We start from the raw sequence: 20,186 nt of genomic DNA on the forward strand, positions 1-20,186 counted from the left end.
TCTCTCTCTCTCTCTCTCTCTCTCTCTCTTTCTCTCCCGTTTTTTTCATCAGTGGTCCGTTGTTTAGTGGATGGAACGCGTTGTCTGGCCCCTTTATGGATTTTTGAAGACTCGCCGCGTGGTGTCGAAGAATTTCTAGTTTTCAATGGAAGATTTTGGAAAGAATTATCGTTCCCATACCAATTTGGAAATTTTATAACGCGGTATTTTAAATAACAGATTCGGGAAAGATCGGTATCGATTCGGTCGACGGCAATTATCCATTTAAAATTATCTGATATTCTTGATAATTAAAAATCAGCATTTCGATCGAGACAAGAATAATAATAACCGATTAGTCCTTGAGAATCCCAACGTTCTCAACGTTACTTTACGAATATATATATATATATATTTTTTTCTTAATAAAATTTCGAACGAAACGTTCGCGACAAAACTCTGAGCGGCAATTATGATTAAGAAACGTGATCGTTCGCGGCGAAGATTTTTTTCTCCGGATCATCGAAATCACCGATTTAATTAACCAACGATTATATTTTCGATTATAAAATCGTTCGTTTCATTTGCGAGGGGGTTCGAGCGGCAACTTAAAGCCCGTATCGATTACGCGAGTTTTCGCGCTTGTTGTGCGTACGCACGCACACCGACCGCCATTCATTACCCGGTTTTATACCCGATACAATATAAATCACGCATGGGCCGCTTGAATTTTTACGCTGGCGCAATGACACCTCCCCGCCTCCCCCCCCCTTTTTCTTCCTTCTTTTTCTCGCCTCCTTCGCCTCCATCCCTCTCTCGCCGCCATCCCGACGCTTTCAACCATCGTGTGTATTTGCATGTAAAACACCAACGGTGCGTGCAGTGCAACGCATAAATATTAACCGCGAGCAAAGTATGCGCGCGTAACTAGTTTCATCGAGAGCTTTTGGAAGAAAATCGTCTTTCTTGAAACTTGTTAAGATTTTCTCTATCTCTCTCTCTCTCTCTCTCTCTTTTAAGAAGATATTGGCTTCGTGCAACGAAGGTTTAAAAGATACGGGCAATTTTTTTGTTGTCGTTCTTTGTTGTTCGTTTAAATACAATTTATGAATGATTTTGTTCGCAAAGAGAGGAGAGTAAACTTTGCAAAAAAGTTGCGGTTAACGAGTTTATTAATAAAAAAAAAAAATACTGGCCAATCATAGAGCGCGTAGTCGACAGTAGCGTTGGCTACGAGCCGCTGACGAGCACGAACAAATTCAAGCAATATATATGTGTGTATGTTGAATACGAATATTTTATCGATTATATCGAGTTATATCACTCGAAAGAAATTATGATATTTAACGATATATGTTCCTTGCATTTGTTTTTTTTGAGTTAACAACTCGTCGACAAAGAAAAATATTGCTTGAAATTATCTCAGGAAATTCATAAGAACACGTTTCTTAGTTTATTAAATATCTAAAACTGTAAATTGCAATTATCTCGTATTTCTCGTTCGTTCGAATGAACGAAAATGTTTGTGCTAGAGACATCATCTCGACTTGTACTATTCCAGCGTTTGATACACATCCTTCTCCGCCATCCATGACACGACTCGTTTATTAAAATATCGCGTAAGACGTTTTAAAATAAATGTTCAATAAATCGAGAAAACACGTGGAGAAGCGCAATATGGAAAATTACTACTTGGGGGATAAATATAAGAATCTCCAATTTTTAAGAGCGGGGAAACAAGGGGTACTTAATCATCGGCCAATTTCTTGCGAGCGCACACGGCACAAACAACGAAGAGTGTAATTAATCGAAAACACTGTCACAGCTTCTCGTGCTTCGAGAGAGGCTGTCGCGCTAATATCTGGACCACACGCCGTTCCACGACGTTTGGAAAACACGAAACAGTTCTCTCTCTCTCTCTCTCTCTCCCTCTCTCGAAAGTGTTCAGCTCGACGAGTGTTGTTCCATTATCAAATCGTGCTTCGAGTGGTGTACAAGCGACAGAAGCGGTGAACGGAGCGTTAAAACACAGAGTTACGAATCAAACATGCCAGAGAATAAACCATCCGTTGGATAAATGAAATTTTTTTTTTTTTTTTTTGCTCTACAGAAAGGAGAAAAATTAAAAAAGCATTTACGATTTTAATCGAAATGTAATCTCAACTGCTATATAAAATTAACAATAAAAAAGATGTATTTCGAGATGATTATATATAAGTAGAAAATATATAATTGGTAAATATTTGATTGATAAGATACGTATTACGCTTTTACAATCATAAAATACGATAAACTATTGATATTCAAAATTATCCCAAAAATATATAACGAAAGAGTGATTGAAACGAGAACGAAATCACGTATAATTAAAAAAAGAAAAAAAAAAAGAAAATTTAATAAATCGTTAATTAATTAAATTACATTTCAATCACATTTATCGATTGTCAAAATATAATCCATAAAATACCATCGAAGGAAATACTATAAATAAGAAACAGAAAGCCAAAATTCCTCCATCCAGGGAACAAAGAGCAGAAACCAGTTCAAAGGTCAAGCTCTTTCAAACCGAGTTTCCTGCTCGCTCCGCGTAACAATAATAATTCCAAGCAATTTATATTTAACACGAGACCACGTGTATAGATCTCGCCACGAAGGGGTCAAGATGAAGGTCACTCGAAAAGGAAACGCGTCCTTGTGTTGGCCGCCATTACGAATATGTAGATCGACGGTTCGGGTCGATCGATAACCCTTCGACGTGAAACACGTATCTCACAAACGATCACTGTTATGCATATCTTCGTCAAATCTAAAACCAACACACACACTCTTTCTCTCTCTCTCTCTCTCTCTCTCTCCCCTGTACAAGGCGTTTCAGAAATCTCAGCCGTCTTCTTCTCGTATCTCTCTCATATCTCTTGTATCCCCGCTAAATTTTCTCTTCATCCGTGTAAAATGAATATCCGTTCCCTCTCGATGCAAACAAAAACAATCCTCCAATAGAAAAACGATTCGTCCAACTTTTTGAATAAAAACTCTTCGATGTTTTAAACGATCACTTTTTTGTGCAACAAAGAAAGCGTTAACTGTGCGAACTGAAAAAATTCATCTACGTGATCTTTTCCTTAAAAAAAAAAAAAAAAAAAAAAAGAAAGAACAAAATGGAGCAAAATTTATCTAAACCATCCTGTATACGCGCCTCCAATAACCTCCAAGAGGAAGAGGAAACGGATGAGAAAGAAAGGAGAAAGAGAGAGAGAGAAAGAGAGAGAGAGAAGAAGAAGAAGGTTAAGATCTTCCGTGAAAGGATGGAAAAGCTCTCGGCGAAGGAGCTTAGTCATTATCATTCGAATGCTCGAAGCATCCCGACGATTTGAATATTTCGTCAATTAAGCCGGTTGCCCGATTTGCATAGGTGAGGACAGGGTCGCCAACCGACGATTTATTTCCATGCGTGAAACGTGGCGGCCGATCGATACCGATTCTCCGCCAAGAGAGAGAGAGAGAGAGAGAGAGAGAGAGAGAGAGAGAGAGAGAGAGAGAGAGAAAGAGAGAGAGATAACATCTCTGGATGGATGGAAGAAACCATCCATCCGTCCGACTATCTCCTTTTCCTTTTTTCCCCTCCCCCTCCTCCCCCCTCCCTCCCCGTTAACCTCGATTTTTCGACCGCGGAAATTGCTTCGAGGCCGAAAGAAAAAAGAAGGGAAGGAGGAGGGAGAGGGAGGAGGCGAGCCTCCTAGGGGGTGGAAAAAAAGGCATCCCCCCTCCTCGAGGGATGCCTCGAACGTACCTAGTGACACGAATAAAATTCCAGAGGAGTGTTCCTACGATTCGAAAACAGGAAACTCGGTTCCGTGGTTAATTCTCTTAAGGCTCTATTCCATATTCGTGGTTAAGTTGGAAAATTGTCGAATCCTTTGTATTTCTTTTTTTTTTTTAATTGGAGATAATCAGTTGCGCGAAGAGATGAATTTTTAGAAACGTACAATTTGATTGTTTAAAATTAATTCGAATTTTAATAGAGACGTCGAGTGTTTAATATTTTAAAATGAAATTAGATTTAACGACGAATCGAATACGAATTCAATGTGGCGATGGTTACGAAATAGCGGTCTAATTTCTACGCGCTTGTATTAACGCATTCGATTCGAGCGCAGCGTTTGTAATCGTAACGTTTGATATCTTAACACGGAGATGTAGCGTCGAAAGCCCTCAGCAACGATGAAAAGCATTTATCATTCGAAACGACATTAATATTCGATACTCGCGATGAATCGACGTTCGGTTTCTGAATGGGCAAATATCGGTATCCATTTTCGAAAATAATTTAACCGTTCGAAATTAAATCGATCTTTGACGAATTATTTCATTATTATTCGGTAAATATTATTTCACGTTTCGTTTCGACGAGAAACGAATTCAACATTTTATTTAATAATTATAAGATCGATTTTTTTTTTTTTTTATTTAAATTTTACACACCGAAATATAATATATTACTTCGTACTACTATTTATAAATTCTTCTAGCAAGAAACAATAACTTGACACACTTGATAAAAATTTATGCGTTAATTCTTCGTATCTGTTATCGACCGAACTTATAAAAAAAACTTATTGCGTTTCTTTTCTATCCGTAACGCTTGCAAAAACTTTATTTGAATTCAAACGACGACGAACAAATGTAACGCTTCTAACTGAAGAAAAAAAAAAAAAAAAAAAAAAAATTGTTCGTCGTTTTAAATTTCCTCATAAAAAAAAAGAAACATAAATAAATAAATAAAAACTACTTCTTCGCAAAGAAAGGAGGAGACACGACAGAAGAACAAAGTGTGATAAAAATAAAAATAAAAATAAAAAAAAATCGAAGGAAAATAACGCTATTTCTAAATATAGTATCAATGACACCGCATGCGTGTCGCGTGCGTTCGAAACGCGTACACGATCGAACGTTTACGTAACCTTTGAACCCGAACGGGAGGCGCATGCGCGCACGCTCAATTTCCGGTAATACTCGAGTGTCCGCTTATTAACACGGCCGACGTGGAAAACACTCGTACTTGGATATACCGACGCGACGACGACGGGCGGTGGTTGGAAACGTTCCAAGAGAGCGGCGGTGGAGGGGAAAGGGGAGGGAGAAGAGGGGGAGGGGAGGGGATCCCCGAGCAGGGAAAACGTCCAACTCTCCTTATTTCGTAACTTCTCGTTTGGATTGTTCGAGAATAAAATACCAATCGCACGCATAGGATTTGATAGAAGAGGTTACAATTGATGCACGTTGTTTGATGATCATCTAATTGGGAAACGTGTGAACGCGTTAAAAAGAATTTGCGTAATACTAATTGTTTGATACGTTCCATTTTTTTTTTCTTTTCTCAATTTTCAGTAATATAATTCTATCTAGTCGATTTGAAAATTATTAATTATTTTTGCATTGTATTAATAGTTTATTCGTATCTTTTCTTCTTTTCCATAAAAAAATTTAAATTCCAGAAAAAATTCCGGAATAAATATAGAATAATATCGCGTAATTACGTAAATGTTATTCATCAAAACAGGAAGAAACGTGGATCGGAAGATTATATAGGAGAGACTATACTAACAAGGGACATACGTATCTATAATTATTCCCGGGTTAATTATTTCTCTATATTAATATTTAACAGAATTTCAAGCAGGATACATAATTTCTTTTGATCGATTCTCCAACGGAATCCTCTTCGCTTTCTCAAAAAAAAAAAAAAAAAAAAAAAAAAAAAAAAANAAAAAGAAAAAGAAAAAAAAAAACTCGTTTCCACCGTGAAATTACACGTGAACACCACACTCCGGCGGAATCTCCAACTGTGACCCAAATTAAATCATTTAAATTCCGCGCGTTACAACTTCGATAACGTTTCATTAATTTTTTTTTTTTTTTTTTTTTTTTATTTACATATCCCCGCTGCGTTTTATCACGTTTGAACGTTCAACGCATCGAACTCGATAAGGATACGAACGTTTCTCGCTCTCGAGGAAGGGGTCATCGAACAAGGAAACGTTGCACGAACGTAAATAGAACAACGTTACAGAAAGACAACGCGTCGTTTCGGCACCTTTTTCCGCCGTGATAAATGGGCCTGGGCCGATTCCTGGCCTATGCCCACCGAACCTGACCCGGAAAAAGGTAAAAGGGGGGAAAACGGTTAGTTTCTTGGGTGCCACGAGGAAATGTATATGTATATGTAAATTCGACGAGAGATAACATTCTTCGAGAGGCGATATCGTTGTTTTGAAATTTTCAACGTGTCGAGTGGACGCGTGCGGGCGCTTTGACCGAGCGCATACAAATTGCCTGTCTTCGATAGGTTCGAAAATCTGCTTAAAAATTCAAGGAAGCATTTTCGCTTCCTTTTTCTTTTTCTCTCTTTTTTTTTTTCAATTTTGAAAATTTATAACGATATCTGTATGCGGTAATTGAGGATAGATCGAAGTTGAACGGAATATATTTTTCCAGTTATATTATAGATTTTAAAATAACAATGGATTCAATGATAGATATTCGAAATGCTAATACGTAATAAGTATGTATAAAGGAGAAGTGTAAGATTTATTTAAAACTTTCTCAGAAAGCTATATTTAACAGGAGGTATTGGATTAAATTTTATTAGATTTCGATCGATAATACAAAATTCAAGAAAGGATTTTCACTTCCTTTTTTCTCTTTTCTTTTAATTTTGAATATTTAAAAATTGATCAGAATATATTTTTCCATTGTATTTTAGATTTATAAATAATAACGGATTTAAATAGATATTCTTGGAATTAACTTATTTCTCGAAGTGCTGTTAATATGTATAAAATTTATTTAAAACTTTCTCAAAGCGTCGTAAAGAAGATTATATTTTACTTACAGACTTCGATCGATAATACAATGTAATGCAAAAATTTAATTAAAAAACTTAATAATCTTTTCTGCAAAAATTTTTTTTTTTTTTTCGAAACTCGCGACGATACGAACCTTAAACGGCGAAAATCTGCGAGTCGATGAAAGAACGAGGAGTAACGAAAGGAATACATCAAGAAATAAGGATAAAGAATGGACAAAATGGAGATAGAAGAAAGGGAGGTGAAATCGAGATGGTGGTGGTGGAGAAAAACACGGAAGATAGGAAGGAGAAAGGGTCGAAAAGGAGAAGGCATCGTTCGCATTGAGATGCAAATGCGCGCGGTAGCTCGCGTGATTTACGAAGGACAGACGCGCCTCCATACGCGATCGGGACGAGGAGACGACGTTTGAGGGAAACAAGCAAGATAAGATCTGTTCGAACGAGACGTCTACAATAGGACATAGCGGAACATTTCGAGAAAGCACAAGATTTGTTTAATGTCGTTGAAAATTGATTATATTCTTTTTTTACGTATATCTCGTAAATAATGGATTAAAGCAACGTGTAAAACAAATAAAAATAAAAATATGTTGAACACGCGATAAAGTAAAAACCATTAATTTTCGAACGTTGATTCGGGTATCGAAACGAAACATCGGTTATTTCGAGAATTTGAAAACGAGACGAAAAAAACGTGCTACGTTTTATTATCATTATTTCAATTATTTCAATGCGAATTCTTTTCTAAAAAAAAAAAAAAAAAAACTCACGAGAATCGTTATTTGTCCATTTATCTCGTATACGTTTCGAACCGAATGACGAAGTTGTTTAAAAATTTTTTAAAAATTCCACGCTCGTAAAGTGAGTATTTCGCTTCGAGTAGTCCCCGCAATGGATCAATAAAATAAATCTATTAGCGCGTAAAAAGGATCCAAGACCACCTGCAGAGGTCTTAGACTAGCAACAGAAACGCGAACAGTCTCTTCAGAGCGAATATCTCGTTGGGCGGAAGATTTATACAGGCAATATCACAATTCCTTTTTTTCCCTTTGCGATAATAAAATATAGGGTAACGTAGATTTTACATCCCCACAAATATTCCTTCAACCGCCCATCATTGATTTTAACGAAACCCCGATCTCCTCCCCATCCCCATTCTCTTCTAATCCCCTTAAATAATTCATTCGACGCTCGTTCGACGGAAATAAAACGATTATCGATCGATAAAATAAATTTCGTAAACATTTTAATTTTCAATTTTCCCATATTTCATCGATTCACGGATCGAGAGAATCATTCTTTCAAAGAGTCTTCTTTAAAAAAAAAAAAAAAAAAAAAAAAGAATCGTACAACGAAATCCAATTCCCCATAAGCAAAAAATCATACGAGCTCGCCCGTCGCCTGCACTCTCGCGACTACCAGCCGCGGTGCGTATTGACGCGGATTGCAGGCGCAGCTTAAATCGAGCAGACGGTGGTGGCGTCGCGACGTCGGCTGCGCGCGGCCATGCAACCCTCCCTCCCGAGGGTGGGGGTAAATGGCGAGGGGGAAAATTTATAAAGAGGGAAACGGTGGGGGTAGACTACTTGTTGCGCTTCGGGCCGCCCTCGTGACGCCGACATACCCCCTTTTCCTCGACTACTACTACTACTACTACTACTACTATTACTACTACTACTACTACTACTACTACTATTACTACCGATGACGGTGCACAACGTCGCGCGCCCCTTCGCTGGCGACGCAGCGACGTCGCTACCACCACCATCACCGCTACCACCACCACAACCACCACCGACGTCGCCACCACCGACTCGTGATGCCGCCGACAAAAATAGACGTGTCGTCGCGACGCAACAGATATCATTCGGCCGAGGTTGACGCGCGCGCGCGCGCGCGATACTTTGTTGACTCCGTTTTTCGTCTCAATCTATTTTATTATTATTGTTGTTGTTGTTGTTTTTATTGGGTGTGCGATATTTTTAATTTAGATCGTTGCGCGATCAATCTTCGGTGAGTAATTTTTCGGGTAATTTTGGCTTCTTTGATATTCGTGTAAACTCTTTTATTTTATTTTTTTTTTTTTAATCGTTTACGTAGGTAGGATAATTTGTATTTCGAGTCTGAGAATCTGAGAACGTCGAATTTCGTTGGATTATTTTTAATCGGATCGCGAATTTCGAAGATGTAATCCGATTCGATGAAAATTGAACGCGAAGTATATTGAAATTTTGTCTATGAAAAAAAAAGTTACTTTTGACAATACGGTAGTGACGTTGCGTATATACATTGATGGTATCCGATTTCGCTGTTGTAAACGGATAATCGTTACAACGATATTGTAAACAATATTAATCGCGATTGGTTACGAATTTCGTTTAATATAATCGAGCGTATTCAGGAACAATAACAATTTATCGAAAGCATTTGTCACACAATTACCGTTAATTGATCGATGATGTAAAATCACGAATATGAGGACGTTGACTTATCAACAAAACAAAAGAAAATACGAATCGCGTCAAATTCTGAATCCCGAGTAAAATCGAAGAAAATCGAGCAACTCCACTCCAGTACACAAGAGCGAAAGAAAGAAAGGAAAAGCGGGCGATCCACTAACCTGAATCTGATGGCCGGGATTGTTAATATGTAACTGCTGCGCCTGGTTGATTTGCAAAGTGGATGTGCCGGGTCCCGAGGGAGGCCTCGGCGGCGTGGAGCTGGTGAAGGATCCCTGGGATCCGGTCTGATTGGGTCCGCCGCCCTGGGATCCCCTAGGCGGAAGCGGATAACCAGGGCTGCCGTGATTCGGCATCGATCCCGGGCTACCGTACGGCGAATACTGCTGCTTGTAACCGGCGCTCGGCCCGAGCATGCTCGGCTTCCCACCGCTGCTCGGCTGCGGTCTCTTCATGTCCGCCAGGCCGGCGGCGAACTGCGTTTGAGATCCTACGAACATGTCGTTCGCCTGCTGCCCCTGGAACCCGGCCGTCCCGTTGTTCTTGTGATACGACCCCGTCCCGGCGGCCCCCTGGCCCTGTCCGCCCGGCCCGGGGCCGGCGCCGCTCCCGGGGCTGCCCAGGTAGTCTGAAGTGCCGCCGAACTGGGGGAACTCGGCGTAAGGGGAACGGGCGGTGGGCCCTCTGGCCGCGGCGGCGGCGGCCGCCGCCCCCGGATTGAAGCCGCCCAGGCCCAACTGCTGGCTCTTGTGCTGATGTTGCTCGGCCATCTGCTTCAACGTTTGAGCGGCGGGGCTCATCTCCGACTTGAAGTCGAGGCCGGAGTAGGGCAGCCTGGCGGGGGAGTATTGGGCGGAGGCGAGGGCGCCCGGGCTGGAATTGGCGGGGACGTTGGCCGTCCCGTTGTTCGCGGCGCCCGTCTGGCCGTTGTTCACCACGCCGTTCCCGTTGTTCACGCCCCCGTGTTGCTGAGGTTGTTGCTGAGGTTGCTGCTGAGGTTGCTGCTGAGGTTGCTGCTGCTGGTGTATCCCGTCCTTGTCGTCCTCGATCTTGATCTGGCCGTTGTTCGTCCCTATCCCGTTGTTGGCGCCGGCCCCGCCGCTGTTGGCGTTCGTGTTGGCGACAGCGGCGGCGGCGGCCGCGGCCGCCGCCACGGCCGCGTTGCTCGCCGCCAACGCCTCGACGGGGATCTTCTCCTCGAAGTCGAAATCCTTCATGAACTCGGGGTGCAGGTCGGATATCTCGGAGATGAGATCCTTGAACGCGTCCGAGGTGATGATCTCGTCGCCGGTGTCGTCCCCCATGAAGTCGGAGAAGCCCGGGAAACCGGCCCCGTTCGCCGCTGCGTCCTTCTCCAGGGCGGCGGCGCACTGCTCCAGATCGACGAACTCGTTGTCGGGCTCCTGCTTGCACTCGACCAGGTTCCCTATGTCCACGCAGCCGATCCCCCCGGGGGCGGCGGGCCCACCGCCTGGCCCAGCGCCGCCCGGCCCGGGCCCGTTCCCGCCGCCCGGGTTGCCCGGCGGGCCTGGCCTCGAGCCGGCCGAGGCGGGGCCGGTGTCGGGCCCCGACTTCGGGGACGAGGACGCGTTCAACAGGTCGCTCTTCACCGAGGCGTTGGTGAGCGCCTTCACTGTCACGTTGGTGGAGATCTGTTGGGCCTGCGAGTTGGCCGCCGAGGTGGTGAACTCGAGTTGTTGCACTATCTCCACCGAGAACTTGGTCAATCCCTCGTTACCGGCGCCGTTCCCACCGCCCCCGCCCGCGCCGTGCGCGGGCCCGGTCGTGCTCGCTCCGTTCCCGGCCGGGTGCTGGCCGTGCCCGTGGTGGGGTCCGCCCCCGCCGCCGGCCCCCGGCCCCTGCTGGTGCTGATGCTGTGCCTGCGTGCATTGCAGCTTCACGGGGGGCTCGCCGAAGCCACCGTCTCCGCTACCACCGCCGGCTGGCTCCAACTCCTCGGCCGTCCTCTTCACGAATTTTTGCTGCTGAAACGAGAAAAGAGAGAACGATCGTTGGATTCGTTTCTTGTCCCGTATTCAGAAGGAAGGAAGGAAGGAAATTTTTTTTTGCTTCTCTTTGGATCTTTGGTCGAATCGATCGCTGAACTAATTTTTCGAATTTCTTAGCTAACACAGAATGATTTCAGGCACGAATCGAAGTATTTTATATTCTAATATTTTGCGTATCTTTTCAACTCCTTTTCACGAATTTTTGCTGCTGAAACGAGAAAAGAGAGAACGATCGTTGGATTCGTTTCTTGTCCCGTCAGGAGGGAAGGAGATTTTTTCTGCTTCTCTTTGGATCGCTGAACTAATTTTTCGAATTTCTTAGCTAACTCGAAATGATTTCAGGCACGAATCGAAGTATATTATATTCTAATATTTTTGTAATAATATTTTGCTTATCTTTACAACTCTTCGACCGTCTTCTTTACGAATTTTTGCTACTGAAACGAGAAAAGAGAGAACGATCGTTGGATTCGTTTCTTGTCCCGTCAGAGGGGAGGAAGGAAGGAAATTTTTTTTTGCTTCTCTTTGGATCGCTGAACTAATTTTTCGAATTTCTTAGCTAACTCGAAATGATTTCAGGCACGAATCAAAATATTTTATATTCTAATATTTTTGTAATAATATTTTGCTTATCTTTACAACTCTTCGACCGTCTTCTTTACGAATTTTTGCTGCTGAAACGAGAAAAGAGAGAACGATCGTTGGATTCGTTTCTTGTCCCGTCAGAAGGAAGGACTAATTTTTCGAATTTCTTAGCTAACTCGAAATGATTTCAGGCATGAATCGAAGTATTTTATATTCTAATATTTTGCTTATCTTTACAACTCCTCTTCACGAATTTTTGCTGCTGAAACGAGAAAAGAGAGAACGATCGTTGGATTCGTTTCTTGTCCCGTCAGAGGGGAGGAGGGAAAGAGATTTTTTTCTGCTTCTCTTTGGATCTTTGGCCGAGTCGATCGCTGAACTGATTTTCCGCGAATTTCTTAGCTTCGAAATGATTTCACCAGACTTTTGCTATGAATAGATTTGTGGATTACTTTAAGATAAAGAAACGAAAACTCTAAATTAACTCGTGTGAAATTCTTTTTCTAAATATTCTAAGATATTCTAAAGATATTCTAAAAGATTTTCTAAATATATAATATAAAAAACAACATCACATTTGGAATCAAAAATTTTTCCTCTGCTAGAAATGATCACACTGAAGAATGATATTCTTCTGATAAAATTTGACAAATAATTTCAGATATTACGAAGGAAGTCTCCCTACATGTCTCATGAATTTCTCTTTTCAAACGATTGCAAAGCGCGCGAATGAATCGTGGATTTAAAATAAAATAAATTCATTCACCGCGAGGATCGAACGAGGAGGGACAGGAAATCAACCTGGATCCTGAAACCAGGATTTTCTGTAACACGCGAGTTACATGGGGAAGGAGTGGGGGGGAAAGGGGTGGAAAAAGTTTTTCCAGGGTGCGGCACACGGCACACGGCATCGCATTTGTCACGATTTGAATCGGGGGGGATAACCCGCGTTTCGTTTCAAAATCGATAATAGGTATTATCCCTCTAATGGGGATACACGCTCGTTCTTCCAGTTTCCACGGACTCCTCTCTCTCTCTCTCTTTCTCTTTCTCCCTTCGTCTTCCCCTCTTTTGCTAGGACGGATCTCTGCAACGAGATATGGCGTTGAATTCGCGGGTAGGAAATGGTTTCTCGCGATGAATCGAAGATTGATCTTTCTTCTTCTTTGGTGGGTGTTTGTTTTTTTTTTTTTTTTTTTTTTGGTTTATTGTTATTGTAGTTCGATTAAAAACTCTGACGAAAGTTTTTGAAGGAAAATTTTTATTTTGATTCGAATTTCGTGGAAATTCGTAGAAATATTTAAAATATATTTCATCTTTTTTTCTATCGTTCCAAGTGAAGAAGTACGTATGGCATTGATTTGAATCGAGAAAGATACAATAAGAGAATATTAATACGTTTCTATTTTCAAAGCATCGATTTTTAAAGATTAGAACAAGTATAAAATTGATATAGCTATTCATCTAATTACTCGTAATGACTGAGCAACTGATATTTTTATATTTTGCTTTCACTTTTAAAATCGACTCTTCCGTGTATATTCAAGTAAAATATCTATTTCAATTAGATATTTCCAATTTGAATCAAAAAATCACTTTCCTTCAATCTTTCTCAAAATTTCTAAAAAACTCAACAAAAAGATAGCCATTTTGGTATCGAAGCAGATTCCACGATGTATAATCTCAGTAATCTGTGTAATCTCTTAAGTATAATATATCCATTTCAATCAAACAAAATAACTACGAATTCTCGAATTAAGATAAAAACTCAAAAAAGAGGTAGCCATTTTGATATCAAAATGAATTCGACGTATATACTTTGCATTAATTTCCAAAATCGAATTACATATCTCATATAATCCTCACAAAATAGCTGCCAATTCTCGAATTAAAACTCAAAAAAGAGGTAGCCATTTTGGTATCAAAATGAATTCGACGTATATACCAATTTTTATACTTTACTTTGATTTCTACAATCGACTCTTTAAACCATTGTCTCATACATTCCTCGAATAACTGCGAATTCTAGAATTAAGACTCAAAAAAAAGGTAGCCATTTTGATATCAAAATGAATTCGACGTATATACTTTGCATTAATTTCCAAAATCGAATTATATATCTCATATAATCCTCACAAAATAGCTGCCAATTCTCGAATTAAAACTCAAAAAGAGGTAGCCATTTTGGTATCAAAATGAATTCGACGTATATCAATTTTTATACTTTGATTTTTAAAATCGATTGTTTAAACCATATTCCTCATATATTTCTTACAAAATAACTACGAATTCTCGAATTAAGATAGAAACTCAAAAAAGAGGTAGCCATTTTGGTATCAAAATGAATTCGACATATATACCAAATTTTATGCTTTGATTTCTACAATCGACTCTTTAAACCATTATCTCATATATTCCTCGAATAACTGCCAATTCTCGAATTAAGACTCAAAAAAGAGGTAGCCATTTTGATATCAAAATGAATTTGATATATATACCAATTTTTATACTTTGATTCTACAATCTTTAACCATCGTCTCATATATTCCTCGAATAACTGCGAATTCTCGAATTAAGATTCAAAAAAGAGGTAGCCATTTTGGTATTAAAATGAACTCGACATATATACCAACTTTTATACTTTGTTTTGATTTCTATAATCGATTCTTTAAACCATCGTCTCATATCCTCGAATAACTGCGAATTCTCGAATTAAGACTCAAAAAAGACGTAGCCATTTTGATATCAAAATGAATTCGATATATATACCAATTTTTATACTACTAATCTTTAACCATCGTCTCATATATTCCTCGAATAACTGCGAATTCTCGAATTAAGACTCAAAAAAGAAGTAGCCATTTTGGTATTAAAATGAACTCGACATATATACCAATTTTTATACTTTGTTTTCTACAATCTTTAAACCATCGTCTCATATATTCCTCGAATAACTGCGAATTCTCGAATTAAAACTCAAAAAAGAGGTAAAAACGACTGTTCAATTCATTTCATATATTTCTCACAAAATAACTGCCAATTCTCGAATTAAGACTCGAAAAAGGGATAGCCCCCCTCCAAACTCGAAGAATCAAGAAAAAAATCGATTTCCCTTAACCGATTAATTAATTTTCGATAAACACTCAAAATATAGAAAGGTAGCCTAGTATTTTGTTATCGAGGCGCGTTGCGATATAAATCTGGACGTAAACACGGTCCTTTCCCTTCGCCGTGGCCCCAAGCGGCTCATGGCGGCCCGCGAGGAAATTGCGGAGAAAGCGCGCGGTAATGCAGACATTTCCGTCGCGTAGCGGAACCGGAACGCCCGTATTTTTCGCCCGGGAAAAACGGGAAAGCCTCGGCTCGCGCGCACGAACCTGTAATAGAAGCGAGGGCCGGGGGAGCAGCAGCAGCAGTTTCGCCCGCCTTCAACGGGACCAATTTCACGAGGCGAAAAGTGCACGGATAACGCGAGGGATCCCGGCGTCGATATTCGTCGCTGTTCGTGGTTGGAGGATTTTAAATATTCTTTTCCTTCTTCTTCTTCTTCTTCTTCTTCTTCTTCTTGTTTGCCTTCTATTATTTGGTTTTCGTTCGTTCGTGTTATAATTGTGTACTTTGGAGGATTTGGTTTACTTATTGCAAATGCTCGTTGCGAATGTTGACATTTTTTTTTTTTTTTGAAGAGCGTCATAAATTTGAGATCGAATTAAAAATTACTTTTAAATGTAATTGATTGATAGGGGATTAGAAGATTAATGTAGGAAAAGATAGGGAGAAGATTAGGCGGGATATTTTAATTTATATTTGTCGGATGATTGTTGGACGTATCGTCTAAGAAAGAAATTTCTTTTTTTCTTTTTTTTTCTCCTCCAAGTCTCTTCGAGCAATTCTTTCGAGACTTTCCAACCGTCACAAATCATTTCGATACACGGAAGAGGTTGGCGGGAAACGGGCAACGGCAGATGGATTAGAAAAATCTAAGAGTCCATTATCGGTCTCCTTATATTAGATACACTCGGTCCATAAGTTCTCGGAAACGGGAAATGGAAGTTTCAACCGTCGCTTCGAACTTCCAGGAAAGCGATTCTTTAAGCCGCGCACAAAGAATTCGTAGAATCTTTCTTCGATCGATCTTTCCGCGTCCTACCTCTTCCACGAAACTTACCTCCACCACTGTTTCTAATTAACTCGCGCGCGTTCATAATGAGGCGCGTGTCCTCCTCGAACGTCGAATTTCAACAAACTTTACCCCGATTATCCTCCGCGTGTAATTCACCAATTATAATTAATTTTTTTGAAAAAAAAAATACAAATTCACCTCGATGAAAGAAAGAACCAATCTGTGAAGAGACCAATCGGTTGAATACGGTTTCGCCGTTTAAAAAGAAAATAATAATAATAATAATAATAATAAATAATTTCACGAGAAAGTACATCCTCGTATCACAAATCAGAGTCGAACAATACACGGACAACAATATATGAATATATAATTCATAATTCGAAAGCTTCGAACAACAACAATATATATATATATATATATATATATTCGTCCCATATTCGTAAAACTTGTTCAAATTGCTCGCTTTCCTCGCATTCGTTTGAGAAAAATGCCCGGTTAATGATAATCTCGATACGCCGATGTAGTGCTACCGTAAGAAGGGACACACTTTCGACGCGAGAAAGTAAAAAAAAAAAAAAAAAAGAGTCGAAGGATGCACCGATTTTCCCCTTTACCTCGAGAAGGAAACACAATCGAGACACAGATATCCCGCGAAACGACCACGTTGGTTATTAAAGCGGACGTAAATCTTGGCGGACTTTCATTCCTTTCATACCGTTCCGTTTCATCAACCTGTGTCCCTCCACTCGCAATTTTCGCGTTTCTCTATGTGCGTCCACGCGTCACTCTTCAAAATCTGTCTTTCTCTCTATTTCTCTATACTCTTCGTCAGACCTCGAAGAATTTTCACGATTGATTTTTTCTTTCTATATATTTTATTTAAATTGGATGTAATAATTTTGGATGCCTTTTTTTTTTTATATTTTTATTTTATTTAAATCGGGCGTAACAAGATGTGACGTTTCGAATTAATTATTATTATTATTACTTATTAATTATTAATTATTATTATTATTAATATGTGGACAGAATCTTTTGGATGCCTTTTTTTTATTTTATATTTTATTTTATTATCGGGTGTAACAAGATGTGTGTTTCGAATTATTATTATTATTATTATTTGGACGGAATCTTTTGGATGCCTTTTTTTTATATTTTATTTTATTATCGGGTGTAACAAGATGTGTGTTTCGAATTATTATTATTATTATTATTATTATTTGGACGGAATCTTTTGGATGTCTTTTTTTTTATATTTTATTTTATTTAAATCGGGCGTAACAAGATGTGACGTTTCGAATTAATTATTATTATTATTATTAATATGTGGACAGAATCTTTTGGATGCCTTTTTTTTATTTTATATTTTATTTTATTATCGGGTGTAACAAGATGTGTGTTTCGAATTATTATTATTATTATTATTTGGACGGAATCTTTTGGATGCCTTTTTTTTATATTTTATTTTATTATCGGGTGTAACAAGATGTGTGTTTCGAATTATTATTATTATTATTATTTGGACGGAATCTTTTGGATGTCTTTTTTTTTATATTTTATTTTATTTAAATCGGGCGTAACAAGATGTGACGTTTCGAATTAATAATTATTATTATTATTAATATGTGGACAGAATCTTTTGGATGCCTTTTTTTTATTTTATATTTTATTTTATTATCGGGTGTAACAAGATGTGTGTTTCGAATTATTATTATTATTATTATTTGGACGGAATCTTTTGGATGCCTTTTTTTTATATTTTATTTTATTATCGGGTGTAACAAGATGTGTGTTTCGAATTATTATTATTATTATTATTTGGACGGAATCTTTTGGATGTCTTTTTTTTTATATTTTATTTTATTTAAATCGGGCGTAACAAGATGTGACGTTTCGAATTAATTATTATTATTATTATTAATATGTGGACAGAATCTTTTGGATGCCTTTTTTTTATTTTATATTTTATTTTATTATCGAGTGTAACAAGATGTGTGTTTCGAATTATTATTATTATTATTATTTGGACGGAATCTTTTGGATGCCTTTTTTTTATATTTTATTTTATTTAAATCGGGCGTAACAAGATGTGACGTTTCGAATTAATAATAATAATAATAATAATTATTATTATTATTATTATTATTATTATTATTATTTGGACGCAATCTGTGTACTTTTTTTTATAATACATTTCAGAAGGAATGTGGAAAAAATATCTATGCCGCTAATATCCAATGTCAATGAAAATTTTCGTATCTTCTTCGATTCTCATGAAAAGAAAAAATACGGTTCGCTCTATAACTTCAGAAACTGGGAAATCGGTAAACGATTGTATCCTCGGCAAGTTTACTGAAATTGAGGGCCGTGTTATGCCACTTCGACTGGAAGTAACAGTTTACTGCCAGTTTGTGCACAAAACGGTAACTTGTAACGTGTAATCGAGTATATTATTCGAGATTATTGAATCATTTCCAAAAAAAAAAAAAAAAAAAAAAAAAAAAAAAAAAAAAGAAAAAATTGTTTCGTTCGAAAGTTTATGAGAAAGATTGTCAAAGTTGAATTCGTTCGTTTCGGCGTTAAGAAAAGATTATTTCGTAAAGATAAAATAGTTTTAAAGGATGATAGAAGGAAAATAGAAAAAAAAAAAAAAAAAAACTTTACGCCAATGTGCGTGAAATTTATTATTATTAACTCTTTCTCTCGACCGGTATATTTTTACTTCTCTTTTATTTTACCTTTATTACACACGTTTTCACGTTTTTCTTCCTTCGATTAGATATTTATACACATCGATAATTTAACGACCGATATTAAAAAACAATTAATTGATTAAAATCGAAGAAGAAAATCGATTTTCGAGACTTATCGTCGAACTTTATTAAACTTTACTCGTTCGAGAAAATGAAACCCCCTAAAAATCCCCTTTCGCGATTAGAGAGACAACATCGCGATTTAAAGCGCGACTATATTTTCCACCCGATTGTATCTCCCTTGATTGTCGACAATAATCCGATAATAATAGAAGAAACCGTTCGAAATCGAGCAATCTGTTGAATCTCGAGCAACGTGTTACGCCGAGTGAACGAAAAGATAAGAAGCGTGTCAGAGCGAGTAACCTTGAGGAGTGTGCGCGCGCGCGCGCGCGCGATCGAGTTCCCTCCTGCGTGGGAGGATACACCACGTCTATTGAGCGTTACACGTTTCGTTAACGACGCCAGCACTTCGTTGGCGAAACTGTTAACACGACCTAAATATCACTCGACCCAATCCCCGTCTCTCCGCAAGTACTTCGATCGTCAAAATACGATCGAGATTTTTTCCTTTTTCTTTCTTTCTTTCTTTCTTTTCTTTTCTTTTCTTCCGAAAGCGAAAATGAAATTATGCGTATCTTCTCTCGTATCTTTTTACGTTACTAGTGTTATTATCGAGATGAAAATAATATTCGAAGATACGGTGTATTTTTTTTCTTTTTTTTGGACGTAATAATTACGAATAATTATTATAAATCGTTAATGAATACGTGGAATAATTTTAAAGCGAATATACGTACACACGAAATACTTTTAAAATGTGTTTACAACAATTGTTCCAAATGTGTTTGGAACGAGAATATCTTTTTGAAATCAACGTTTCCACGTGAATAGAATTTTAGGAGAAAATTAGTGGAAACTAGTGCTGGAGTTCTAATGTTTCTAGAGGCTGAGAGAGTAGACTATTATTATTGGAGCATTAACTCGTTCCCGGTGAGGAGCGTGTCTGTGACTACAGAGAGAATGCGATGAATCTAGTTATCTGCCATGACGGAACGATTTTGAGAACGTCCACGAGAATCGCTGTCGTTGTTGTTGTTTCTGTGCATATATTTGGTATCGAAAAAACAATTTATATATATATATATATATATATATATATATTTCTTCTCTGAATCGTATCGCCATTCAAACTGGCAACAATTATGATATTGAATTAGACGAAATTATGTATATTGACGGTAACTATACGTGACGTCAGAGACGTGAATAAAGCAAGCGTTTCATCGACCATCATCATCATCGTTCACAATAGAAACGAAGCTAAAAGTGGTTAACTGTGCACTTTCCAGTCTTTATAGGGAAGGCATATATTCCTTATGGGGAATCAAATTGCAACAAACAATT

General features: G+C 38.6%; 1 protein-coding gene across 7 annotated transcripts in view; it reads right to left on the reverse strand.

Annotated features, from left to right (window-relative positions):
- Positions 1-20,186, reverse strand: part of LOC122718958 (neurogenic protein mastermind) — a 221,154-nt gene that overhangs the window by 65,152 nt on the left and 135,816 nt on the right. For 5 of the 7 annotated variants that reach the window (XR_006347487.1, XR_006347486.1, XM_043944404.1 and 2 more), the window contains exon 2: positions 9,468-11,291. Coding sequence is in view for 5 of the 7 variants with exons in the window: in XM_043944404.1 (XP_043800339.1) it covers positions 9,468-11,291 (1,824 nt within the window). In the remaining 2 variants the exon portion in view is untranslated. The remainder of the gene's footprint in view (positions 1-9,467; positions 11,292-20,186) is intronic. The other 2 variants (XM_043944406.1, XM_043944409.1) reach the window with 1 other exon arrangement.

This window comes from Apis laboriosa, unplaced genomic scaffold (genome assembly GCF_014066325.1).
Source record: "Apis laboriosa isolate Shangri-la unplaced genomic scaffold, ASM1406632v1 scaffold68_cov148, whole genome shotgun sequence".
Classification (NCBI taxonomy): domain Eukaryota; kingdom Metazoa; phylum Arthropoda; class Insecta; order Hymenoptera; family Apidae; genus Apis; species Apis laboriosa.